The sequence below is a fragment of the Sciurus vulgaris genome (genome assembly GCF_902686455.1).
Source record: "Sciurus vulgaris genome assembly, chromosome: 14".
NCBI classification, from domain to species: domain Eukaryota; kingdom Metazoa; phylum Chordata; class Mammalia; order Rodentia; family Sciuridae; genus Sciurus; species Sciurus vulgaris.
The window spans coordinates 31,487,093-31,511,719 of record NC_136475.1 but is presented as its reverse complement, the minus strand read 5'-3'; the positions used below and the strand labels follow the sequence as shown (position 1 = coordinate 31,511,719).

General features: G+C 35.9%; 1 protein-coding gene across 2 annotated transcripts in view; it reads left to right on the top strand.

The window, feature by feature from the left end:
• Nucleotides 1-24,627, top strand: part of TACR1 (tachykinin receptor 1) — a 165,055-nt gene that overhangs the window by 79,043 nt on the left and 61,385 nt on the right. For both annotated transcript variants that reach the window (XM_079110433.1, XM_079110432.1), the window contains exon 3: nucleotides 1,786-1,980. In XM_079110433.1, the coding sequence (XP_078966559.1) occupies nucleotides 1,786-1,980 (195 nt within the window). The remainder of the gene's footprint in view (nucleotides 1-1,785; nucleotides 1,981-24,627) is intronic.

The following is a 24,627-nucleotide window of genomic DNA, read 5'->3' as shown; positions in this document are numbered from 1 at the left end:
AAGATGGAAAGAGCTCCCATATGCTTGGATAGGCAGAGTTAATATTGTCAAAATGGCCATACTACCTAAAGTGCTATACAGATTCAATTGCACAATTCCAATTAAAATCCCAATGATGTTCCTCATAGAAATAGAGGAAGCAATCGTGAAATTCACCTGGAAGAATAAGAGAACTCGAATAGCCAAAGCAATCCTGAACAGGAAGAGTGAAGGAGGAGGTATCACAATATCAGAACTTAAACTATACTACAGAGCCATAGCAACAAAAATGGCATGGTATTGGCATCAAAATAGACAGAAGACCAATGGTATAGAATAGAAGACACAGAGACAAACACACATAAATACATTACCTCATACTAGACAAAGGTGCCAAAACATACAATGGAGAAAAGATAGCTTTTTCAACAAATGGTGCTGGGAAAAATGGAAATCCATATGCAGTAAAATGAAATTAAACCTCCATCTCTCATCCTGCACAAAACTCAACTCAAAATGGACCAAGGACCTAGGAATTAGACCAAAGACCCTGCACCAAAAAGAAGACAAAGTAGGTTCAAATCTTCATCATGTTGGCTTAGGACCAGACTTCCTTAACAAGACTCCTAAAACACAAGAAATGGAAGCAAGAATCAATAAATGGGATGGATTCAAACTAAAAAGCTTTTTCTCAGCAAAGGATACAATCAATAATGTGAAAAGAGAGCCTACAGAGTGGAAGAAAATCTTTTCCACACACCCTTCAGATAGAGCACTAATCACCAAAATGTATAAAGAACTTACAAAACTTTACACCAAACATACAAAGAATCCAATAAATGGTCTAAGGAACTGGGCAGACACTTTATGTAAGAAGATATACAGGCAATTAGCAAATATATGAAAAAGTGTTCAACATCTCTAGTAATTAGAGAAATGCAAATTAAAACCACCCTAAGAGTTCATCTTACTCCAATTAGAATGGCTATTATCACAAGCAATAATACGTGGTAGCGTGGATGTGGGGGAAAAGGCACACTTTTACATTGCTGGTGGAGTTGCAAATTAGTGCAGTCACTCTGGAAAGCAATATAGAGATTCCTCAGAAAACTTGGAATGGACCTGCCTTTTGACCCAGTTATCCCACTCCTTGTTTTATACCCAAAGGACTTAAAATCAGCATACTATAGTAACACAGCCACATCAATGTTCATAGCAGCTCAGTTCACAGTAGCTAGTTTATGGAACCAACCTAGATGCCCTTCAATAGATGAATGGATAAAGAAATTGTGATATATATACATAATGGAATAAAGAAGCCATTACAAGCTTTTGCATGTAAATGAGTGGAATTGGAGAATATCATGCCAAGTGAAATAAGACAATCCCAAAGAAACCAGAGGCTAAATGTTTTCTCTGTTGAGTGAATGATAATACATAATGGGGATGGGGGAATAGGGGTGAGAGAAGAATGGAGGAACTTTAGATTACATAGAGGGAAATGAGAGGGAGTGGGGGTACGAAAGATGGTGGAATGAGACAGACATCATTACCTTATGTACATATATGATTACATGGACGATGTGAATCTACATTGTGTACAACCATAGAAATGAAAAGTTGTACCCCATTTGTATACAATGAATCAAAAGGCAGTCTGTAAAAGTAAAAAAAAAAAAATTTAAATAGAGGAAAATAAAGAAAATAGTTGGAAAAAATCATCAGGAATCAAAATGTTTTGGGAAAAATTTTGTTGGCAGATTTTGGTGACCAAATCAGAACTTTGTCCATTCTTCTCTGTTCCAGATACATGGCTATCATCCATCCCCTCCAGCCCCGGCTCTCAGCCACAGCCACCAAAGTAGTCATCTGCGTCATCTGGATCCTGGCTCTCCTGCTGGCCTTCCCCCAAGGCTACTACTCAACCACTGAGACCATGCCCAGCAGAGTTGTGTGCATGATCGAATGGCCAGAGCACCCCGACAAGATTTATGAAAAAGTGTGAGTAGAGATGGGTCTCTCTCTGAAGCTGCTGTGATTCAAGGTTTTCTTGTTCCTACTTTCTTTCCATATTTCTCATCAGTTAAAATTTAATGTGTACCTATAAACATTTCTCACATCTACCCTGACATCAGGTTATGTTCACAGTTATGAGCAAGTTTTAATACCCCAAATGCTATTCTGGACTTTGAAGGAGAATTTAAAAAAAAAAAAAAATGTGAGACCTTGATCCTGTTATAGCAGACTCATGGATGACCCCACCATGTCCCTCAGATGTTTTCAGGAGCTGTTTTCATGCCACTATCTGCATTTTTTTGTCTGGGAACTTTTTCCTAAGCTTCAGGCTGCCCCTCTGCCCTCCTGCAAGTTGCACTGGAGGGTGGGGAAGTTCCTACCACACCTGGCAGCTCTCAACAATGACTGACAGGGGAGTTGGCCTATACACACCGTGCTCCCTCCCTCTGGAAGGGATGTCTCCGGGTTTGTTGCTCCAGTTGCTCAGAAGTTACCTACCTCTATACTGTGCATTCCATGTCCCACCATCCCTTTCCTGAACCTGGGCTCCACGGTGTTTTTTTCTCTTCCTAAATAAGATACTTACTCTTGAATCATTTATCTCAGATTTTACCTTCTGGGGTTTTGCCTTGTGAGAAGAGAGTACAAGTGAAATGCATGAGAATGTAAACCAGAGTATTGAGAATTTAGGAGTTACAGAGAAGGCCTAACAGAGAAGGCCTGCTTATCTTCCAGGAGGAAGGCTGGTCACATTTAGGGTTTATCAAAGCATCTTGGCAATTTTCTCTAATACTCCTTATCCTAGAGGCAACACTGAAATGGCTTTTTCTTTGTTTTGTTCTGCTCAAGTGAGCAGCGATGACATTTATGTTATCATTTGTTTTCTATACTCAGAGCCAATGGGTAAAGTAGGTCCTTTTGAACAGCTTCTATAATTCTCCAATTTTGGTTTCATTATGTGAATCACAGAACAACATTGGTGTTAAAATCAGAAGTTCTGGGTTATAATTATAAGATTGCCCCTAGCTTTGTGAACCTGGGCAAGGAGCATAGCCTCTCCTCCTTCCAAAATGGAAGATAATAAAGCTGTTTCCTATACACCACTGTTGTGAAGATCAAATGAGACATGCGTTCTCACCTTGTAAGCTATTAAATGCCGTACAAAAGTTATGAACCAAATTCATGAACCAGTTTATTCGTGAGGCCTGTAAATTTATTAAATGTTAAAATGAGACACTATACCTGTCATGCCCCCAAGATTTGAAGGCTCAAGAGCCTGTTGCACACGTTTATACTGCCACATCTGTTCCGCGGAGCATGGAAATGTGGCTTGCCAGGAAGCAATACATAAAGCTCAGACATCGCCTTCCAGGCACAGACAGTGGGATTTAATCGATCAATCAGTGGGGGGATTAATGCTCAGCCTAGAAGGAGACATTGAAAATTATTCTTTCAAAGGAACTACAAGCCTGAGCAACGGGAGAAAACATAGCTTTACAAGCTGTGCAGCACCGGTTAATGTGATCAAGCCAGAAGATTTACTCAAAAGGGGATGGGGGGAGACCTCCTTAAACTGCTCCAGAAACCTCCACCTGGACACACAGACCACAGCTCTCTTCCTAGTTCTCATCATTTTTTTCAAAGTCTGATCAGCTTTCTACAATTTTTTTTTTATTGTAAACATTTCTACAATTTTTGTTTCCAAATACTCACAGTTCTTTTATCTTGCAACAAATTTGAAGTTTAACTTGGAAGTAGATTTATGTTCCCACAGATCCCTGGGGAAGCCAAAAAACATTAATAACGTTCAGAGCCTTAGTTTTGAATACTTGGGTGTGTTATGCTCATTAATGACTAGAAAATCCCTTCGAGACCAAACTCAATGCATTGGATTGTCTTATTTCCTTGATTTGAAAATTTAGAGTAGCTGCTACTGGATGCATGCTGAGTTTTGCTATCATTGTCTACTTGATCATCTTAACCTAAAAAAAAAATGACTAACTTACAAGCATCTGATTTTATGTGTTGAAGATGTATAACACACTTAATGAGACAATAGCAGATCTGAAATCTATACTATTTATATATTGACTGCAATACAAACGTAAAGCAAGTGCATAGTGAAGCTTCATTCAACCTTATTTTCTTTTTCTCAGTGTCTCTATGTGCATTGTGCTATATTTTTAGGGAATTTAAATTTTACCATATCTAAACTCAGTATTTAATTACATTCTCTTCTTTTAGAACTAACAATGATCATTTCCCCAGAATAATCCCAAATTTGAAACCAGATGGAAACTTTATTTTAAGGCAGTATAATAATTAGAAAGTACTATTATTAGAGTAAGGATGTGGGCTCTGGAGTTAGGTGAGAGAGCATCTCCCAATGCCATCACCCTCTAATTGAGTCATAATAGTCCACTCATTTAAGCCCCTAAGCCTAACAGTACATTCCACATAGAGGTCTTCAGGGAAGCAAATAAAAGAACCCACATAAAGTGCTCGGCTCAGGGCCCTGCATGTGGTTAAGAGTTGCTGAATGTTAACTACTGACATTAATATCATTCATTGGTCAGGGTCCACTGGCAGATGACCAGCAGTGGGTAGTATGCTAGGCAGAAGCTTAAGCCTAATTTGTCTGATAGATAATTTGTGCTAGTAATTACATAAAAGCTGTTGGCTACCTGATATACCTTCAACCCTAATCATTCATCATTCAGACTCTTTATTAATACATGGATTAAATGAAGCACTGAAAGAAGGCAATCCAATTTAAAAAATAGGAAAAAGTTTTGAACTCTCACTTCCCCCCCAAAATTCAAATGTCCAATAAATATATGAAGAGACACATGACTTCATTCCTCACCAGCAAAATACAAATGAAAACCATAATGAGATATGATTACACACTATCAGACTAGCAAATGTTAATAAGTGTGAAAAAACTATTTCAAACTTTCAATGGATGTGAAGCAATTGTTACTTTTGTTGATTGGTAGACGCATAAACTGATAAAATCATGTTGGAAAATACCTTCTAGTATCTAAGAAAAGAAACTGTGCAAGCTGTCTCAAAACTCAAAAGCTTAATAATTAGAGATAATTACCCTACAGAAACTCATTCAAATATTTACCCAAGTACACCTAACAATGCCCATTGGCCTTATTCCTTGTTTTGTTGTTGTTGTTTTTGTTGTTGTTGTTGTTGTTGTTGGCACAGGGGATTGAGCTGAGGGGTGCTTAACCACTGAGCAACATCCCACATCCCCATTCTTTTTAAAGTTTTTTGTTTGATGCAAGTTCTCACTGTTGCTTAGGGCCCTCTGCTAAATTGCTGAGGCTGGCCTTGAACTTGGGATCCTCTTGCCTCAACCTCTTGAGCCTCTGGGATTACAGGCATGCACCATCACACTGAGCTCTCAGTATTGATCTTAATGCCTTCCGCTGGAGACAGTTTAAATGTCTATCATCAATAGAATGGATAAACAATTGTGGCACAAGCATGTAATGGAATATTATATTGCTAATGAAATGGACAAAATGTAGCTCCACATTACATAGATGGTTCTTACAAAGTTCTAGAACAAGCAAAACAAAATGACTTTTTCTGAAATATGTAAGTAGCAAAACTCTAAATGTAAGCAAGGAAGTGGTTGCCATGAAAATGAAGACCATGGTGTGATCAAGAAGAGACACTTACAGGCGTTTCTGAGGGGGTAGCATTGTTATATATATATATTCAGCTCAATGGTTGCAGCATTAATATTGGCTTGAAAATTACAAATAATGCCAGATAATTTGACATATATACTTTCTGAAATATATGTTTTATTTTTTAACTTAAAATTCACTCTTCAACATTTCTTTTTTTTTTTTCACAAACTTTAAAATATTGATTTCATTCAGATAACACAAAAATCCTCCCAGAAGAAATTATTTTCTGAGATGTGGGGCGTTATCTGAGATGACATTTCTTGTAGGTACTTACCTCTGAATGTTCAACATGTGTCGGGCCCCACCTATCCTGATATTTACTTGACCTGTATTTTATCTTGCTCACTCCTGTGTGCCAGATCCCCTGAATTTTCCCAACTCATCTAAGGGAGGATAAACCAAATGTTTGTCCCTGGAGGTAAGTGGCAAATGTGAAATCCAAGAGCAAGACCCATATAGTTAGAGCTTGTATCCCTTTGGTCCTGCTATGTTCAAGGGCAGGGGACTCTGAACCAAAAAATACTGTTGATGCACTTGTTCATTTTCCTGGAAAGTCATTTACAACTTTATTTTGCATTTAAAAATATGTCATGTCACGTTGGAAAATAAAATTCCCATGACTTCTTTAATCACTCATATTCCCATTATTAACTAGCTTTATTTGAAGACTATTCGTCCAGGTAAACATTGTTCTTAGTTTCTTTTTTTTTCCATTTTTTAATTAAAAATCATAAATTTACATAGGGCAATGTTGTTTGATTCATTCTGTTATTTTTCCCCTTCTCCCCAACCCTTCCACCACTCTTTTCCCTCTATACAGTCCTTCCTCCCTCCATTCTTACCACCCTCCTTATCCCTAACCCTCAACCTAACCCTAGCCCTAACGCTAACCCCTCCTACCCCCCATTATATGTCCTCATCCGCTTATCAGGGAGATCATTCGTCCTTTAGTTTTTTGAGATTGGCTTATCTCACTTAGCATGATATCCTCCAATTTCATCCATTTGCCTGCAAATGCCATAATTTTATCATTCTTCATGGCGGAGTAATATTCCATTGAATATATACACCACAGTTTCTTTATCCATTCATCAACTGAAGGGCATCTAGGTTGGTTCCACACTCTGGCTATGGTGAATTGAACAGCTATGAACATTGATGTGGCTGTATCTCTGTAGTATGCTGATTTTAAGTCCTTTGGGTATAGGCCAAGGAGTGGGATAGCTGGGTCAAATGATGGTTTCATTCCAAGCTTTCTGAAGGAATCTCCATACTGCTTTCCAGAGTGGCTGCACTAATTTGCAACCCCACCAGCAATGTATGAGTGTACCTTTTTCCCCACATCCTCGCCAACACCTATTGTTGCTCGTGTTCTTGATAATCGCCATTCTAATTGGGGTGAGATGAAATCTTAGGGTAGTTTTGATTTGCATTTCTCTTATTACTAGAGATGTTGAACCTTTTTTCATATATCTTTTGATTGCTTGTAGATCTTCTTCTGTGAAGTGTCTGTTCATTTCCTTAGCCCATTTGTTGATTGGATTATTTGTATTCTTGGTGTAGAGTTTTTTTGAGTTCTTTATAGATTCTGGATATTAGCACTCTATCTGAAGTATGAGTGGCAAAGATATTCTCCCACTCTGTAGGCTCTCTCTTCACATTACTGATAGTTTCCTTTGCTAAGAGAAAGCTTTTTAGTTTGAATCTATCCCAGTTATTGATTCTTGCTTTTATTTCTTGTGCTATGGGAGTCCTGTTAAGGAAGTCTGATCCTAAGCCAACAAGTTGAAGGTTTGGACCTACTTTTTCTTCTATAAGATGCAGGGTCTCTGGTCTGATTCCGAGGTCCTTGATCCATTGTGAGTTGAGTTTTGTGCAGGGTGAGAGAGAGGGGTTTAATTTCATTCTGTTGCATATGGTTTTCCAGTTTTCCCAGCACCATTTATTGAAGGCGCTATCTTTTCTCCATTGCATATTTTTGGCACCTTTGTCTAGTATGAGAAAATCGTTATTTATTTGGGTTTGTGTCCATGTCCTCTATTCTGTACCATTGATCTACCTGTCTATTTTGGTACCAATACCATGCCGTTTTTGTTACTATTGCTTTGTAATAGAGTTGAAGATCTAGTATTGTAATACCCCCTGCTTCGCTCTTTCTACTGAGGATTGCTTTAGCTATTCTGGGTTTCTTATTCTTCCAGATGAATTTCATAATTGCTGGCTCTATTTCTGTAAGGTACGTCATTGGGATTTTAATTGGAATTGCATTGAATCTGTATAGCACTTTAGGTAGTATGGCCATTTTGACAATATTAATTCTTCCTATCCATGAACATGGGAGATCTTTCCATCTTCTAAGGTTTTCTTTAATTTCTTTCTTTAGTGTTCTGTAGTTCTCATTGTAGAGGTCTTTCACCTCTTTTCTGAGATTGATTCCCAAGTATTTTATTTTTTTTTTGATGCTATTGTGAATGGGGTAATTTTCCTAATTTCTCTTTCTGAAGATTCATCACTTACATATAAAAATGCGTTGGATTTATGAGCATTGATCTTGTAACCTGCTACTTTACTGAATTCACTTATGAGATCTAAGAGTTTTCTGGTGGAATTTCCAGGTTCCTCTAAATATATAATCATGTCATCAGCGAACAGGGATAGTTTGAGTTCCTCTTTTCCAATTCGTATCCCTTTTAATTTCTTTGGTTTGTCTAATTTCTCTGGCTAGAGTCTCAAGAACAATGTTGAATAGAAGTGGTGAAAGAGGGCATCCCTGCCTTGTTCTAGTTTTTAGGGGGAATGCTTTCAGTTTTTCACCATTTAGAATGATATTGGCCATGGGCTTAGCATAGATGGCCTTCACAATGTTAAGGAATGTTCCCACTACCCCAATTTTTTCTAGTGTTTTGAGCATGAAGGGATGCTGTATTTTATTGAATGCTTTTTCTGCATCTATTGAAATAATCATGTGATTCTTAACTTTTAGTCTGTTGAAATGGTGAATGACGTTTATTGATTTCCGGATATTGAACCAACCTTGTATCCCTGGGATAAAACTCACTTGATCGTGGTGCACTATCTTTTTAATATATTTTTGTATGTGATTTGCTAAAATTTTGTTGAGAATTTTTGCGTTGATGTTCATTAAGGATATTGGTCTGAAACTTTCTTTCCTCGATGTGTCTCTGTCTGGTTTAGGTATCAGGGTGATATTGGCTTCATAGAATGAGTTTGGAAGGGTTTCCTCCTCTTCTATTTTATGGAATACTTTGAGAAGTATTGGAATGAGCTCTTCTTTATAGGTTTTGTAGAACTCAGCTGAGAACCCATCTGGTCCTGGACTTTTCTTTGTTGGTAGGCTTTTGATGACCTCTTCTATTTCATTGCTTGAAATTGATTTATTTAAGTTGTGTATGTCTTCCTCGTTCAGTTTAGGTAATTCATATGTCTCTAGAAACTTGTTGATGTCTTCGAGGTTTTCTGTTTTGTTGGAGTATAGATTTTCAAAATAGCTTCTAATTATGTTTTGTATTTCACTCGTGTCTGTTGTGATATTTCCTTGTTCATTCCGAATTTTAGTAATTTGAGTTTTCTCTTCTTTTTCTTTGTTAGTGTGGCTAAGGGTTTATCAATTTTGTTTATTTTTTCAAAGAACCAACTATTTATTTTGTTAATTTTTCCGATTGTTTCTTTTGTTTCAATTTCGTTGATTTCAGCTCTGATTTTAACTATTTCCTGTCTTCTACTACTTTTGGTGTTGGTCTGCTCTTCTTTTTCTAGGGCTTTGAGCTGCAATGTTAAGTCGTTTATTTGTTGATTTCTACTTCTTTTGTTGAATGTGCCCCATGAAATAAATCTTCCTCTAAGTACTGCTTTCATAGTGTCCCAGAGATTTTGATATGATGTGTCTTTGTTCTCATTTACTTCTAAGAATTTTTTTTAATTTCCCTCCTGATGTCTTCTATTATCCATTCATCATATAATAGTGTATTATTTAATCTCCAAGTATTGGAGAAGTTTCTGTTTTTTATTTTGTCATTTATTTCTAATTTCAGTCCATTATGATCTGATAGAGTACAAGGTAATATCTCTATCTTCTTGTATTTGCTAACAGTAGCTTTGTGGCATAAAACATGGTCTATTTTAGAGAAGGATCCATGTGCTGCTGAGAAGAAAGTGTATTCGTTCTTTGTTGGATGGTATATTCTATATAAGTCGGTTAAGTCTAAATTGTTGAATGTGTTATTGAGATCTATGGTTTCTTTATTCAATTTTTGTTTCGACGATCTATCCAGCGGTGAGAGAGGTGTGTTGAAATCACCTAGTATTATTGTGTTGTGGTCTATTTGATTTCTGGAATTGAGAAGGATTTGTTTGACGTACATGGATGAACCAATGTTCGGGCATAGATGTTTATGATTGTTATGTCTTGCTGATTTATGCTTCCCTTAAGCAGTATGTAATGTCCTTCTTTATCCCTTCTGACTAGTTTTGGCTTGAAGTCCACATTATCTGAAATGAGGATGGATACTCCAGCTTTTTTGCTGTGTCCATGTGCATGGTATGTTTTTTCACCTTTAGTCTATGGGTATCTCTTTCTATGAGATGAGTCTCTTGCAGGCAGCATATTGTTGGATTTTTCTTTGTAACACAATCTGCCAGTCTATGTCTTTTGATTGATGAGTTCAGGCCATTAACATTCAGGGTTATTATTGAGATATGATTTAAGTGGGCTATATTCCCAGTCATTTGGGGCATTTTTGTTTTCTGACATGATTTGGTTTCTCCTTTATTTGGCTATTCCTTTAGGCTAATTCCTCCTGTTGCTGATTTGCATCGTTGTTTTTCATCTCTTCCTCATGGAATATTTTGCTGAGAATGTTCTGTAATGCCAGCTTTCTTTTTGTAAATTCCTTTAGCTTTTGTTTATCATGGAAGGATTTTATTTCATTGTCAAATCTGAAAGAAATTTTGCTAGGTATAAGATTCTTGGTTGGCATCCATTTTCTTTCAGAGCTTGGTAAATGTTGTTCCAGGCCCTTCTAGCTTTTAGGGTCTGGATTGAAAAATCTGCTGATATTCTTATTGGTTTCTCCTGAATATAATTTGATTCTTTTCTCTCACGGCCTTTAAAATTCTGTCTTTATTTTGTATGTTAGCTATTTTCATAATAATGTGCCTTGGTGTGGGTCTGTTATAATTTTGTATATTTGGAGTCCTATAATCTTCTTGTACTTGGTTTTCCATTTCATTCTTCAGATTTGGAAAATTTTCTGATATTATTTCATTGAATAGATTGTTCATTCCTTTGGTTTGTTTCTCTAAGCCTTCCTCAATCCCAATAATTCTTAAATTTGGCCTCTTCATGATATCCCATAATTCTTGTAGATTCTGTTCATGATTTCTTACCATCTTTTCTATTTGGTCAACCTTGTTTTCAAGATTAAATATTTTGTCTTCAATATCTGAGGTTCTGTCTTTCAGGTGATCTATTCTATTATGCTTTCTATGGAGTTTTTAACTTGGTTTATTGTTTCCTTCATTTCAAGGATATCTGTTTGGTTTTTTTTTTTTTTTTTTTTTCAGTATCTCTAACTCTTTATTGAAATGCTCTTTTGCTTCCCATATTTGCTCTTTTAACTGTTGATTGGTGCGTTCATTTAATGTCTGCATTTGTTCTGTCATCTCCTCATTTGCTTCCCTGATTGTTTTAATTATGCACATTCTGAACTCCCTTTCTGACATTTCTTCTGCTGTGCTGTCATTGGGTTTTATTGATATAGTATCTAGGTTTATTTTGGACATTTTCTTCCCTTGTTTTCTCATATTGGTCAGATGTCAGTGGGACTCTGTGATATTGTAGATTTCCTCTATTGGCTTATAGTATCCCTGTAGATTTCCAGTGTATCCCCTACCAGCCTTCAGTAGCCTGAAGTCTTGGATTAACTTGATAATGTAGTGCTTCCGAAGAACGCTGCCCCTAGCCCACTACTGGTTCCAGGGAGAGAGACCTGGAGAGATCTCTTGCTGCCCAGCCCTGGTCCCAGAGGCTGCTTGCAGGTCGGAGGTCTCCACTGGCTTGGGGACTTGTAGCTGGCTCTGTGTAGACAGGCTCTCACTGGGCGGTCTGCCCCAAGAAGCTAGTCTAGAAAGACGCTTTCCGCCAGAGGGTGCTGGGCTGCTTGGGGAAGTCCCTGGCTGCCCTGTGCTGATATCTGAAACAACCTGTGGGGCGGGCTGGCAGCGGGGCGGGCCTGAGCTGGCCCCATGCTGCTTCTGTGCAGAAAGGCTCTCACTGGGGGGCCTGCTCCTTGTGGCTGGAGAATCTGGCCCTGTGGGAGGAACCCACCGCCAGAGTGCTCAGAGCTGCCTGGGGGAAACTCTATCTGCCCTGTCCTACTCTAATAAGCCACCCGAATTCGGGCCTACTGCCCAGCTGAGCTTCAGTGGGTGGGGGAGACTCACCCCGTGGTTCTATTTTAGTTCGAGTCTCTCAATGCCTCCCCTTCTTGAATCCTGGGTTCTGGAGCGACTGGAGATGCAGTCACCCTCTAGTCCGCCATCTTGGATCGCCCTGTGGAAAAAGCCTGCAGCTGGAGGGGGACAAGGCTCTGTTCTTAGTTTTTTTTGAACCAACATAGACATCCAAGTCAGCATTGTAGATTGTTTCCCTCTTATAATACAAAACAGCTTATTATGCAAACTATTCTACACCTCCTTTATTAACTTAGCAATATGTCTCAGAAATCTTTTCACATGAATTCATAAAGATATTTTTTTTCTTTTTCAGCTACACAGTATTATACTTTTTGAATGTACAATACTATTCAAGCCGTCATTTATTGGTGGACTTTGGATTGTTTCCAACCTTTTGCTATTACAGAGTGTGGCCATGAATAACTCATATCTATCATGCAAGGATATCTGTAGCATAAACTCTCAAAAGGGAAATATGTCATTTTTATTTTGACATCTTTTTCTCTATGTAAGATTGTACAAATTTGCATTCCTACCAGCAATGTATGAAAGGGCCTGCTTCTTTACAGCCTTGCCACCGAAGCGTATTGTCAAGCTTTTAGATTTTTGCCTATCTGATGGGGGTAAAGTGATATCTCATTACAACTAATATTTATTAACATTTCTTTTAGTTCAGTGGGGTTGAACATCTTTTCATAATTTACTAGCCATTTCACACACATTTTATAATCTGCTTATTTCATTTACCATGACATAATCATTTTCTATGTCTTTAAACATATTTCTACAACATGATGCAAATATATATGTATATATTTGTGTGTGTGTGTATATACACACATACACACACAGATGTTATGTTATTAATGAATGCCCTCCTTTGGAAATTGATTACACCAGTAGTTTTTCTTAACTGGCTAGTCAGATAAAACACCAAACTTCATAGGCTGCTTCTAGATAAAGCCTAGACCCTGGGAGAACGAGCTTAGTTTCCTCTGCCATCCTCTATTTATGTTTACAATGCAGTGATAGAAAATTGTGCTAATGTTATAAAACTCATAAAAATGAGTTCTTGGTCTCATCATTGATACCATATTATCATAATTTGTAATTGAGTCTGCCACATAACTTGCAACCTGGAAGCCTAATGGAGGCTGTTCTTGCACAACAGTGACACTACCCAAGAAGTTCTATAAAGAAGAACTTGATTGACAGGTGATGAAGAACAATTTGATGTGTGACCAAAAATGCCTCTTCCTGGTGGAGGAAGAAAGCACAGATGCAGGAAGATGAGGGAATAAACAAGAAAAGTTTGGCTTTGCAAAATGCATTCCCCACTTCCCACTTCTTTGAAAACTATGAGGATCATGCAGTAAATTTCAAAGTTAATCAAGCCAAGGCCATTCTTGTGGATGCCATACAGGTCACACAGTGACAGTAGTCCTGGAGGTATCAAAGTAATGCCCCTGAGGACAAAGGAAATGAAGGAATCAACCTTTCTTCACCAAAGAGCCCACCACCAAAACCATCAAGTCTATAATGAGGAAGAAAAATGATAAAGACATCCCAAGGAGTAAGATTAGACATCCTGGGGAATTACAGCTTCCCAAATCATTTATTAATATCGATCATATGTCGTTTTCTGTTAATTAAACTTCTATGTTCATAACTTTGTTGTGCAGCTTTAGCAAAAAGGAAATACCTCTTCTAAATTTCAAATACTCGCAATAGTCTGAGAAAGGAAGTGATACTAGAAAGTAGTGTCACTCATGACTCTTTGCCCGGAGCTTTTGTGGAAATGTACACAAGTGTAGGCATATTAACTCTAATATAATTCTCTATCAGTTCATGTTGTAACAGAAGACTATAAAAGTATGCCATCACCAATGTTCATGGCATTTTCCCTTTTATATATACAATCCATTATCAAAAATCAGTTAAAATTTTGTATTTATATTCATTAATTAAAAAATAATAATTGAAAATCAGTTCACTGTCAAGGAATGAAAGTGGAAAAGGAAGTATTCGAAAATACATCACTTCTCAGGTTTTTCAACTTCTTGGTCATTTTGCAAATTAAAAAAGACAAAGAAAGAAAGGAAGAGTAGACCCTTTGCCAAGCTGCTGCAGGCCTTGGCCAAGCGTGTCGGCGTATTTGTGTTTCCAGGACTGATTGTTGATGCTAGTTGCTGTGATTCATCTTCTCCCCTGACACCCACTACGTTTATAAACATAGCCCAGGGCCCCTAGTGTTGTCACCACTGTTGATGAGAAGCTGTTAAACCAAGAATGAAGAGTGTATTGACACTGCAGGGAAAGACAGTAGCATGAAAAAAAAAAAAAAAAAAAAAAAAAAAAAAAAAGGAAGAAGGAAGAAAGAAAGGAAAGCACACATTAATGCAGAAACTAGGAAAGTTGCCATACAAATGCCAGGAATTTCACTACGCTTCTGGTAAATATTTTGCAGATAGAGCCCAAGAGGAGGCGACCACCCAGTGCTGCTGTAGATGACACAGCACACAGCCTCTAGTTAGGAGGTCAGAGTGATCCTAGAAGCCTTTAGATGGGACCACCAGCATCCAGACTGGGATTCCTCTGGACAGCTGCAATCAACTTCTGGAGCAACTGTCCTCAGAGTGAGAAAAAGAAAACCTAACCAGGCCAGTAAGCATAACTGACAATAAGCTAAAATGGATGATTTCCTGTAAAACCATAAATAACCAATTGATACAGTTCGGAAAGTAAGGGACAGGGATGAAAACACTGATCACCAGGTATATTTATCAAAGCAACTGGAATCAAAACTTGTTCAAGGAAATTCTTTCAAATGCCCTAAGTTTTTCAATGTGGAAATCTTGCTCATTTATTGTATAGATTTAGCATAACCCAGATATAAACAACTGACAAAGAAAGCTCCTAAAACAAACCTTCAGGCAAATTCCATGTACAAACATATAAACATCTCAGTTAAAATATTTGCTAAAAAATTCAAAGTTATATTAAAAGAGCAATGTTTTGTTTGTAAGTATGACTTTTTCCAGAAAATAAGATTTGTAAATTATCAGGAAGTCTATTACTAATTAATGGATCAAAGAGAAGCATATATTCTCTCAATAAATGCCAAAATATATATTTTTTCAAAGGAAATATCTCTTAAAGAAGAAAAATTAGTTTAGAGAAGCAATAATCCTTGCCAAAATAAAATGAATAAGAGATCTCCTTTCCAACAGAAATAAAAGAACACAGAATAATTTAGAAATAATCAGGATTTACTTGTCTAAAAAATGAAACCTATCTTGTTGTTTTAGACTTCGTTAAATGGCTTAAGAAAATATTGAGAAATATATTTTCGAATGTGAGATTTGAAACTCAAAGTCTCCCTTTTATCTTTATATAATCCTGCAAAGATATCAGTTCTTCTCAAACTACTTGCAAGAGTACATTTAGGTGGTTGATAAAGTGGATTATCTGAAAAGAATTAAGTGGATTAACATAGTTCAAAAAATATTGAATGAAAAGTAATCTTGGTTATCAGCAAAATGAAACAGAATGATAAGAGTGATTTGCTCTTCTGAATATCCAAATAACCAGTGCTGGAGGATAGAAGAAAGAGACCAGAAATCACAAACCACACACACACACACACACACACACACACACACACACACACATACACACACATGGAAGGCGGGGAACAGAATCCCAAGAATATAAAATTTTATGTTTATTTTATGCTAAAGATGACTTGTCAAGTCCATAAGGATCATTTCATACTTTTTTGAAACCTAGGGAGCCCCAAACTACTGTAGGATTCTACACTCAAATGAGTTTGTAGAAAACAAACCTAGCCTAGCCTACCATGACCCCCAACTGGAAGAACTGCAATATATATTACTATTTGAAGCCCCTGACCAGATGGAAATTCTTTTTAAAATTTTTCTAATTTATCTTTCTAAGTAATATACACATGGTTTATAAACCAGAAAGTCTTAAAGGACAGACAGGAATGATTTCTCCCACTCATCTCATCTCCCTCCTGCTCCTACCCTTCAGAAGATCACCACTATTCTTAATTCCTTGTAAGCCATTCAACCATTCTTCATGCCAACTAAGAAAGTATAGCCATATATTCTCATATTCTCCTTTCTTAACAAAAATACATGCTATTCTTGTTTTAATCTGTCAGGTTATCTCATATGGTCTTTCCCATCAGTATATAGCAAGTCTTCTCTTTTTGCCTTTCGAGCTGCATAGTGCACCTTTGTATGGGAAAGCCATGATGTACTTATCCAATATAATATTGATTAATATTTGGATTGTTCCTAGTGGTTTGTCACTTGAAACTATATTGCACTGAATAGTCTCCACTGTGATAAGTTTCACGGTAAAGAAATCGGATAGTTCTGCTTAAACCTTGTGTCTTCCAAACTTATTGATCACATAATCTTTTGATTAACTCTGTTAACCTCCCACAGAAATGTTATTTATAGGGCTGGGGTTGTAGCTTGGTGGTAGAGCATTTGCCTAGCATGTGTGAGGCACTGGGTTCGATTCTCAGCACTGCATATAAATAAGATAAAGGTCCATTGACAACTAAAAATAATATTTAAAAAGAACTATCAATCCTTTTTTTTAAAAAAAGAAATGTTTTTATAAAACATTATGGAGAAATTCTGGGTTAACCATAAAGTTAGATTTCTTTCTCACAAATTAGAACCAATACATACTCCAAGTAAGTTAAAATGGAATAAAGTCTTCAAAAGCATAACATTCAAAACAAAAGTCAAAATGAAGTCGATTGCTGAATCTGGGCATGGTGGCACATGCCTGTAATTCCAGTGACTCAGGAGGCTGCAGTAGGAAGATCATAAGTTCAAGGACAGCCTCAGCAACACAGTAAGACCTTGTCTCAAAATAAAAAATAAAACAACTTGGATGTAGCTCAGTGTAACAATACCCCTGAGTTCAATCTCCAGTACAAAAAAGAAAGAGGTTGTTGATCTAATATAGATATAGATACAAATTCAGATATAAATACAGATGCAAATACAGGTGCATGTGAATATAGATATAGTGTTTATTAAATTGCATATCTGGAAGCTTATGAACATTTGCAAGTGGCGAATAGGAAAAAAAAGTGCAATTTATGAGACAAACTAACAATATAATTAGCTTAGAGGAGCTCTAATTAATAACAACAAGGTAAGACTCAAAAACCAATAGCTCATAAACAAATATGAAAAATTATACTGCAATAATGGATACAATTTTTCTTTTATTTGACTACTTCACATTTAACATAATGAAAATGCTAAGTATTAACATGGTTATGAGGGAGTGGGTGTTGTTTACCAAAAGATAATTTGACAATATCTATCAAGGTTTCTAAGTGTACACTTGATTTAAATCAGCAATTGCACTCTTAGAAAGTACGAAGTGCAATAATATATATATATGTAAGATATTGATATCACTAAGGTTTATAAGGTTGTAAAATTAGAAACAAATGCCCAATCATAGATGACTGATTTAAAAAATGATGGATGATTTGTACAAAGAAAACCTTTAAAATGGTATTGTACAAGCATATTAACATGAAGATACATTCATGATATTCTGATCAGTAAATGAAACAGGCTTCAAAGTAATATGTGTAGTTAATACTGTCTGTGAGTTTTATAAAGCCTACACATACACTTTTGGATGCTGGGTGAAAAGTCCGGGGAGATGGGCAAGAAAGTTGAATATTCAATGTTTTTGTCTCAAATTTTGGGTTAGAGATCATGAAAAAATTGTTTTTGTTTATCTACAATTTAAGTTTCTCCATAGTAACTATAAAATTTTGTCTCTGTGGCATTTTTACTTTAGTAGCATGAAAGGCATCCACTTCTGGAATAAAAATATTGTCATTTTAAAAAGTCAATAAAGAATAAAAAGGTGAAATAAAATCAGTATATAAACACCTGAAAAATACATCACAATTGTTTTCTTTCTAAATTCTTTAAACGTTGTTTCTTGGTCTTCTGGCATGGAGTCTTGTGAAGAAATCTGAAGCCTTCTGACTTTTTCCATTTTAGATAATTTGCAATTCCTGCCTGCATGCAATGAAGATTCTTCATTATATTTTATATTTTGTTTAAAAACTACAAACTACACCATAAACTATATATGTTAGAGGTTTTTATTGAATTTTTCTGTCAGGGTTCAGGACTTCCAATCTAACGTTGGATATCTAGTTAGGGAAATTTTCCTTTAAAAAATGTTTTTAAATTGCTTGCTAGAGTTCTCTCCTTTTCAGAGTTAGTGCTCCACATAAATTGTGTCCTTCAAGTCTGTCTCTTACTATTTTACTAATCTCAAGCATTTCTTTCTTTCTTTCTTTCTTTCTTTCTTTCTTTCTTTCTTTCTTTCTTTCTTTCTTTCTTTCTTTCTTTCTTTCTTTCTTTTCTGGTTTCTGGGTGAATTCGAAGCATTTCTAATGAAACTGTAAGATGAAGAGATTATCTACTCTTACCTGCTCCCTTTGCATCTTTAATTCTGTGTTTTCATTTGAAAGCAGCATTTCCTTCCCTTTGAGTGGGTGCCACAGCTTTCAAATCTTGTTTTAAAAACAAATAAGGGATTACTTTAAATATTCACCTGTTTCTTGAAATAAGATCTTTCCCAAGGAGACATTTACTTTCTCCCCAGATTGGTTCTGCGTTGGTCCTGGCAAACATCCATTCATATTTTGCCCCATCTAGTCCAGTGTGGGGAGTTAAAATGGACTTGAATAGTACTCAACTCTTAATCCCAGATAGAGAGGAGTTTCACTCTTAGTAACTGCTTCCAACGGCAGGGGGCAGCCTAGAGATATTGAGTCTTGACCCTTCTTTTGTCTTTAGAGTTCAGGTGTCCAGTTGTTCTAGCCAATGGAAAACTGGACGGTCGCCCCTGAGCTGTCAGTTTTGTGGCGTTTATTTGCTGTTTGTGTTTTGGTCCCCCATTCTCCAACCCGGGGCTGAAACCACATCGCTAGCCCAGGCTGACAGTTTTATACCCTGATACCTTCTGCACATACCAAAGCTAGTCATCAGTTTGAGGTCTGTCCTCACTCATTCCCTCAAGTTCTTCCTCAACACCACCACAGCCTCTTCTATTGAAAAGGGTTCTTCCTTTCACGTGTTTTCTCAAGTGGGTTTTTCCTCCAGCTGGCTGGAATCTCTCTTCTTTGGGTCCCAGCTGCACATCATCTGAAGAAATTTGCTCTGGCCATAAGTGAAACCCTGCCCTCATTTCCAGAGCTAAAATAGATTTTGACAATCCTTTGATATTTTCAGGTACTATTTCAAAGAGAGAAGGAATTAACTATATTGGACTTAACCTAGAATATTAACTACAAATTCTGAAATAATTCTTTTCATATTTCCAACTGATAACAACAAAGTAATTTCATTTTATGAGCTTCTCTTTTTTCCTAGACAGTTTATTGATTCTAATAGTGCTTAAACTGTTTTTCCCTTGAGGATTTCAATCATATCATCTATAATGATTTCATCTCCAACCTTCTAGTGGTTATACCTCTTATTTCTCCCTCATGTTATATTGCAACAACCAAAATTTTCACAGTATTGAGTAATAACGACTGTTAACTGTCTTACTTTTGCTTTTCTGGGACTGCCAGGCCACTAAATTGGATTTTGGTTACTGGTTTACCAATTAAGTTCAAAGTTGAAAACTTTGTTGAGAACATTGATTCTCAATATTCATATATTTTATTATATGAAGGGCAACCTTATCAAAAAAATACTATCTGCATTTGTTAAGGAAAGTATTTTCTATTGTATTTCACCACCACAGATCATTGTAATTCTATCCCTGTGTCTCTTGGATAAATCAGGGCATGGTGCACTATGCGTTTAATATACTGGCTGGTTAATTACATTAAATAAAATGTTTATACCAATATTAAAAAGTAATATTTGTCTTTTTGTGCTTTACTTGGAATCAAGGGGATGCTTTTAAAAACATCCTTATTTACTGAAATAGCATTGGAATTAGCAAAGGAACTTACCCATAACACCAGCTGCCCCGAGAGCCCTTTATGGGAAGAACTCTATAATACATTTAACACATCACAACTACTTTGAGTATTTCTGCCTTTTCAATTTGCTAACTTATACTTTCAAGAAAAAAAAAACATGTATTTCACAGTGGTTTTTTTAATTTTAAAATGATTATGCATGATTTTTAAAATATTTTATTTCTACTTCCTTTGTTTTTATTCCAAAATACTTGCCAAGAGTTTATACATTCTACTGCTTTTAATTCATTAGCATGTCTTTTATGTTTGCTCTTTCCTTTCCTGCTTTTCTTAAATTTATTTAAATGCTCATTTTCTGGATTTCTGAGTTTAGTGCTTAGTTCATCATTTTTGTTTTTCAAATAATAAAACATCTCCTAATAAAATATCCTTTGTCTCCATTTCATAAGCACTTTTAGAGTGTGCTCTCAAACTCTTTACTTTTTAAATAACTTACTGCTATATATCTTTTTGACTCAGTAGGCGTTGAGGAAAGTTTTATTATATTAAAGTCCAAGACATTTGGAGACTGTCCTTCTTCCTTCCTTCCTTCCTTCCTTCCTCCTTCCTTTCCCATAAAAACAGATAATATGGCATGTATCAAAATTGTACCTTTTGAAAGTTAATAAAATTATTTTACAGCTCAAAATAAAGACACATGAAAGGATAATGCAATCTGTTCATACAGAACTCAAAGTCTGATAGTGAATTGATTTACTGTTTTACTGTTGTTCACATGGATTTTGATAACTTATCCAATTCACAGAGTAACATGATGCCTTAAAATCTTCCACTATAATTGTATTTCTGCTGAATTCTCCATATATCTTAGAAAGTTTTGCTCTATGTATGTTGCCTCTATTGTTGTTTTTATTTTTGTACTTTAAGCAATAGAAAATATCTTCCTTTCTTGGTTAGTGGTTCTTGTCATCAGTGAGATTTTCTGTCGTATGAATAGTGACACCACTGTTTTGTTTAGTTGGTTTGTTTTCCATCCTATTTAGTTTTAGTTTTTCCATATTATTTAATTTGTCTCTACATTTCTATACTGTCACATATCAACATCTGTTATTTAATCTTGCTTTATCATTTGGTTTCATATTTTCTAGTTTTTATTATTTCCTCTTCATTCTGTCTTTGCTTTATAGATGGCTTTTGTTGACCATTATCCTTGATAATTTAGAAGAGAAATATTTTTATTTTATTCTAAAAAGTTATCTTAAAGGTTTTAAGTTATTCCTTAGTAGATTGAGTTACTGACATTTAAAAATTTTATAATGTCAGTTGAGATTATATCAACATTTTTTGACATAATGATGATAGTAGAATCCATTCTTTGCTTCCATTTATAATAAGAAATGTATCACTTGCCATCCTGATCTTCCCATGCCACTTTTTCAGCTCATAAACTGGGATCTATAACCTGTGCCTTTAATAATGTGTTTCAGTCATTCTCCAATTATGATCAGGGGACTCCAAAGACACTTTCCAGAGATCCATTGAGTCAAAATTATTTATATGAAGACATTGTGCTAGTCAGCTTTTAATCTCTGTGACCAAAATACCTGACAAGTTCTCCAAGGAAATAAAACTTCAGAAATAAAGAAAAAAAAAAATACCTGACAAGAACAACTTAGAGAAGGAAAATTTATTTGAGTTCACAGTTTCAGAGATTCAGTCCATGGTCAGCCAAGCACATTGCTCTGGACCTAAGGTGAGGCAAAACATCATGGCAGAAGGGTATGGTAGAAGAAAGCTGTCAGCTCATGGCAGTCATGAAGCAGAGAGGAAGAGAGAGAGGGGGGGAGAGAGAGAGAGAGAGAAAGAGAGAGAGAGAGAGAGAGAGAGAGAGAAGGAGAGAGAGAGAGAGAGAAGGAGAAAGGAAGAAGGGAGGCAGGAAGAAGATATATTTCAGGCCACTCCTCCAGTGACATACTTCCTCTAACCAAGTTCCACCTGCCCATAGTCACCAAATTACTAAACCACTGATGAGGTTACAGCTCTTATAATCTAATCATTTCCCTGTTGAACACTGTGGCATTGCCAGCACAGGAGCTTCTCAGGGACATTAAAGATCCAAACCATAACAGACATTACTTACTTTTTTCACCCCCTTTCTCTAGTGAACATGCAGTGAAGTTTTCTAAAGACTCCACAATATGTGATATCACAACAGACTGAATATTAGAAGCAACTATAAGAATCCAAATGTCTTTTATTCACCCAGACATTAAAAGACATCGCATTATTTGCAATAATGCAAAATGATGCCATTTTCTTTATAAATTTTTTTGGAAATCATCATGATTTTCATAAATACATTATTTATAGTAACTTACAATGAGTTTATTGTTGCTACTTTTAAATATTATACTTTAGAACATTTGGATTTATATAAAAGACAGTAGAAACTGTTTCCAAATACCCCACATCCAGTTTTCTTTATTACTAACATCATAATATGGTACATTCATTACGGTTAATAAACTCAGTATTGATTCAATATTATTAGCTCAAGTCCAGATTTCTTCAATTTTGCCCTAATGTCCTATCCAAGATACCATATTAATTTGGTTATCATATCTGTTAGTTGAGATTATTTCTTAGGTTTTCCTTGTTTTTGATAACTGACAATTTTGAGGCATACTGATGAGGTATTTTCTAGAAGATCCCACAATTGGAATTTGTGTTACATGTTCCTAATTATTATGCTAGGGTTACATGTTTCAGGGATCAGGGAAGAAAAACAATCCTTCCAGGTACAAGGCTATTCTTGTCATATCATACTAAGGGGATCTGAAATCAATATGACTTATTTCTATTGATGTTACTCTTTTTTCAGCTGCATTCCAGTATAATTGAAAAATAAAAATTGCAAATATTTATGGCATAAAATATGATGTGTTGATATATTATGTAATGATTAAGTTAAGCTAATAAACATATCCAACTCCTCATGTATTTGTGGGGGGGGGAGAACACTTAAGATCTATTCTCTTTGCAATTTTCAAGTTTTCAATGCATAATTATTTTTATTGTTTTCCTGTCAGCATTGTTTGCTCAAACAGTAAAATCCAGGAGATGCTACTTTTGTTGTTACATGTTCATACATGCACAGAATATAATAATGTAATTTGGCCAATATAGCTTCCCAGCCTATGATGCATTATTATTAACTATAGTCACCATATTGTACAATAAATCTCTAGAACTTAATCATTGTCTAGCTGAAACTTTGTACCCTCTAAACAACATCTTCCCATTCCCCTCCATCTCTAGCATCTAGCAACTACCATTTTCTTCTCCCTTTCCTTGAGTTTAACTTTTTTTAGATTCCATGCATAAGCGAGATCACATAGTATTTGTCTTTTTTGTGCCCAGCATATTTCACTTAATCTAATGATCTCCTTTTCTATTCCATGTTATCATAAATGATGATTCCCTTCTTTTTATGACATAGTAGTATTTCATTTTGTACCTATAGCACATTTTCTTGATTTTGATGGTCACTTAGGTCGATTCCAAATTTTTCTAAGAATCTTTATTTGCATACAATTTGATAATTTTTTAATTTTTTTATTTGTTCTAATTTGTTGTACATGAAAGTAGAATGCATTTATACATTTTGATAGATTATACATAAATGGAGTATAGTAATCTCTCATTTTTCTGATTAAACATCATAGGATCACATTGGTTATGCAGTCACATAAGTACATGAGATAATAATGTCTGTTTCACTCTACTATCATTCCTACCCCATACCCTTTCCCCTCCCTTCACTCCCCTCTACCTAGTTTAAAGTAACTCTATTCTTCCCTCTCTACCCTCCTTATTGTGAATTAGCTTCTGCATATCAGAGAAAACATTCAGCCTTTGGTTTTCTAGGTTTGGCTTATTTTGCTTAGCATCTTCTCTAACTCCATCCATTTACCAACAAATGCCATAATTTCTTTAAAGCTGAGTAAGATTTCATTGTACATATATACCACATTTTCTTTATCCATTCAACTGCTGAAGGGCATGTAGGTTGGTTCCATATTCTAGCTATGGTGAATTGGGCTGCTATAAACATTGATGTGGCTGCATCACTGTAGTATGTTGGTTTTAAGTCCTTTGGGTATAAACCAAGGAGTGGGATAACTGGGTCAAATGGTAGTTCCACTCCAAGTCTTGACTATTGCAAATAATGCTGCAATGAACATGGGAATGCAGACATCTCCTTGACATATTAATGTCATTTTTTAAGATACATATCCTGAAGTAAAATTGCTGGATCGTATGGTAGTTCTATTTTTAGTTTCTTGTGGGACCTCCACACTGTTTTCCATAATGGGTGTATCAAGTTACATTCCTAACAACACTGTAAGAGGGTTCTCACTT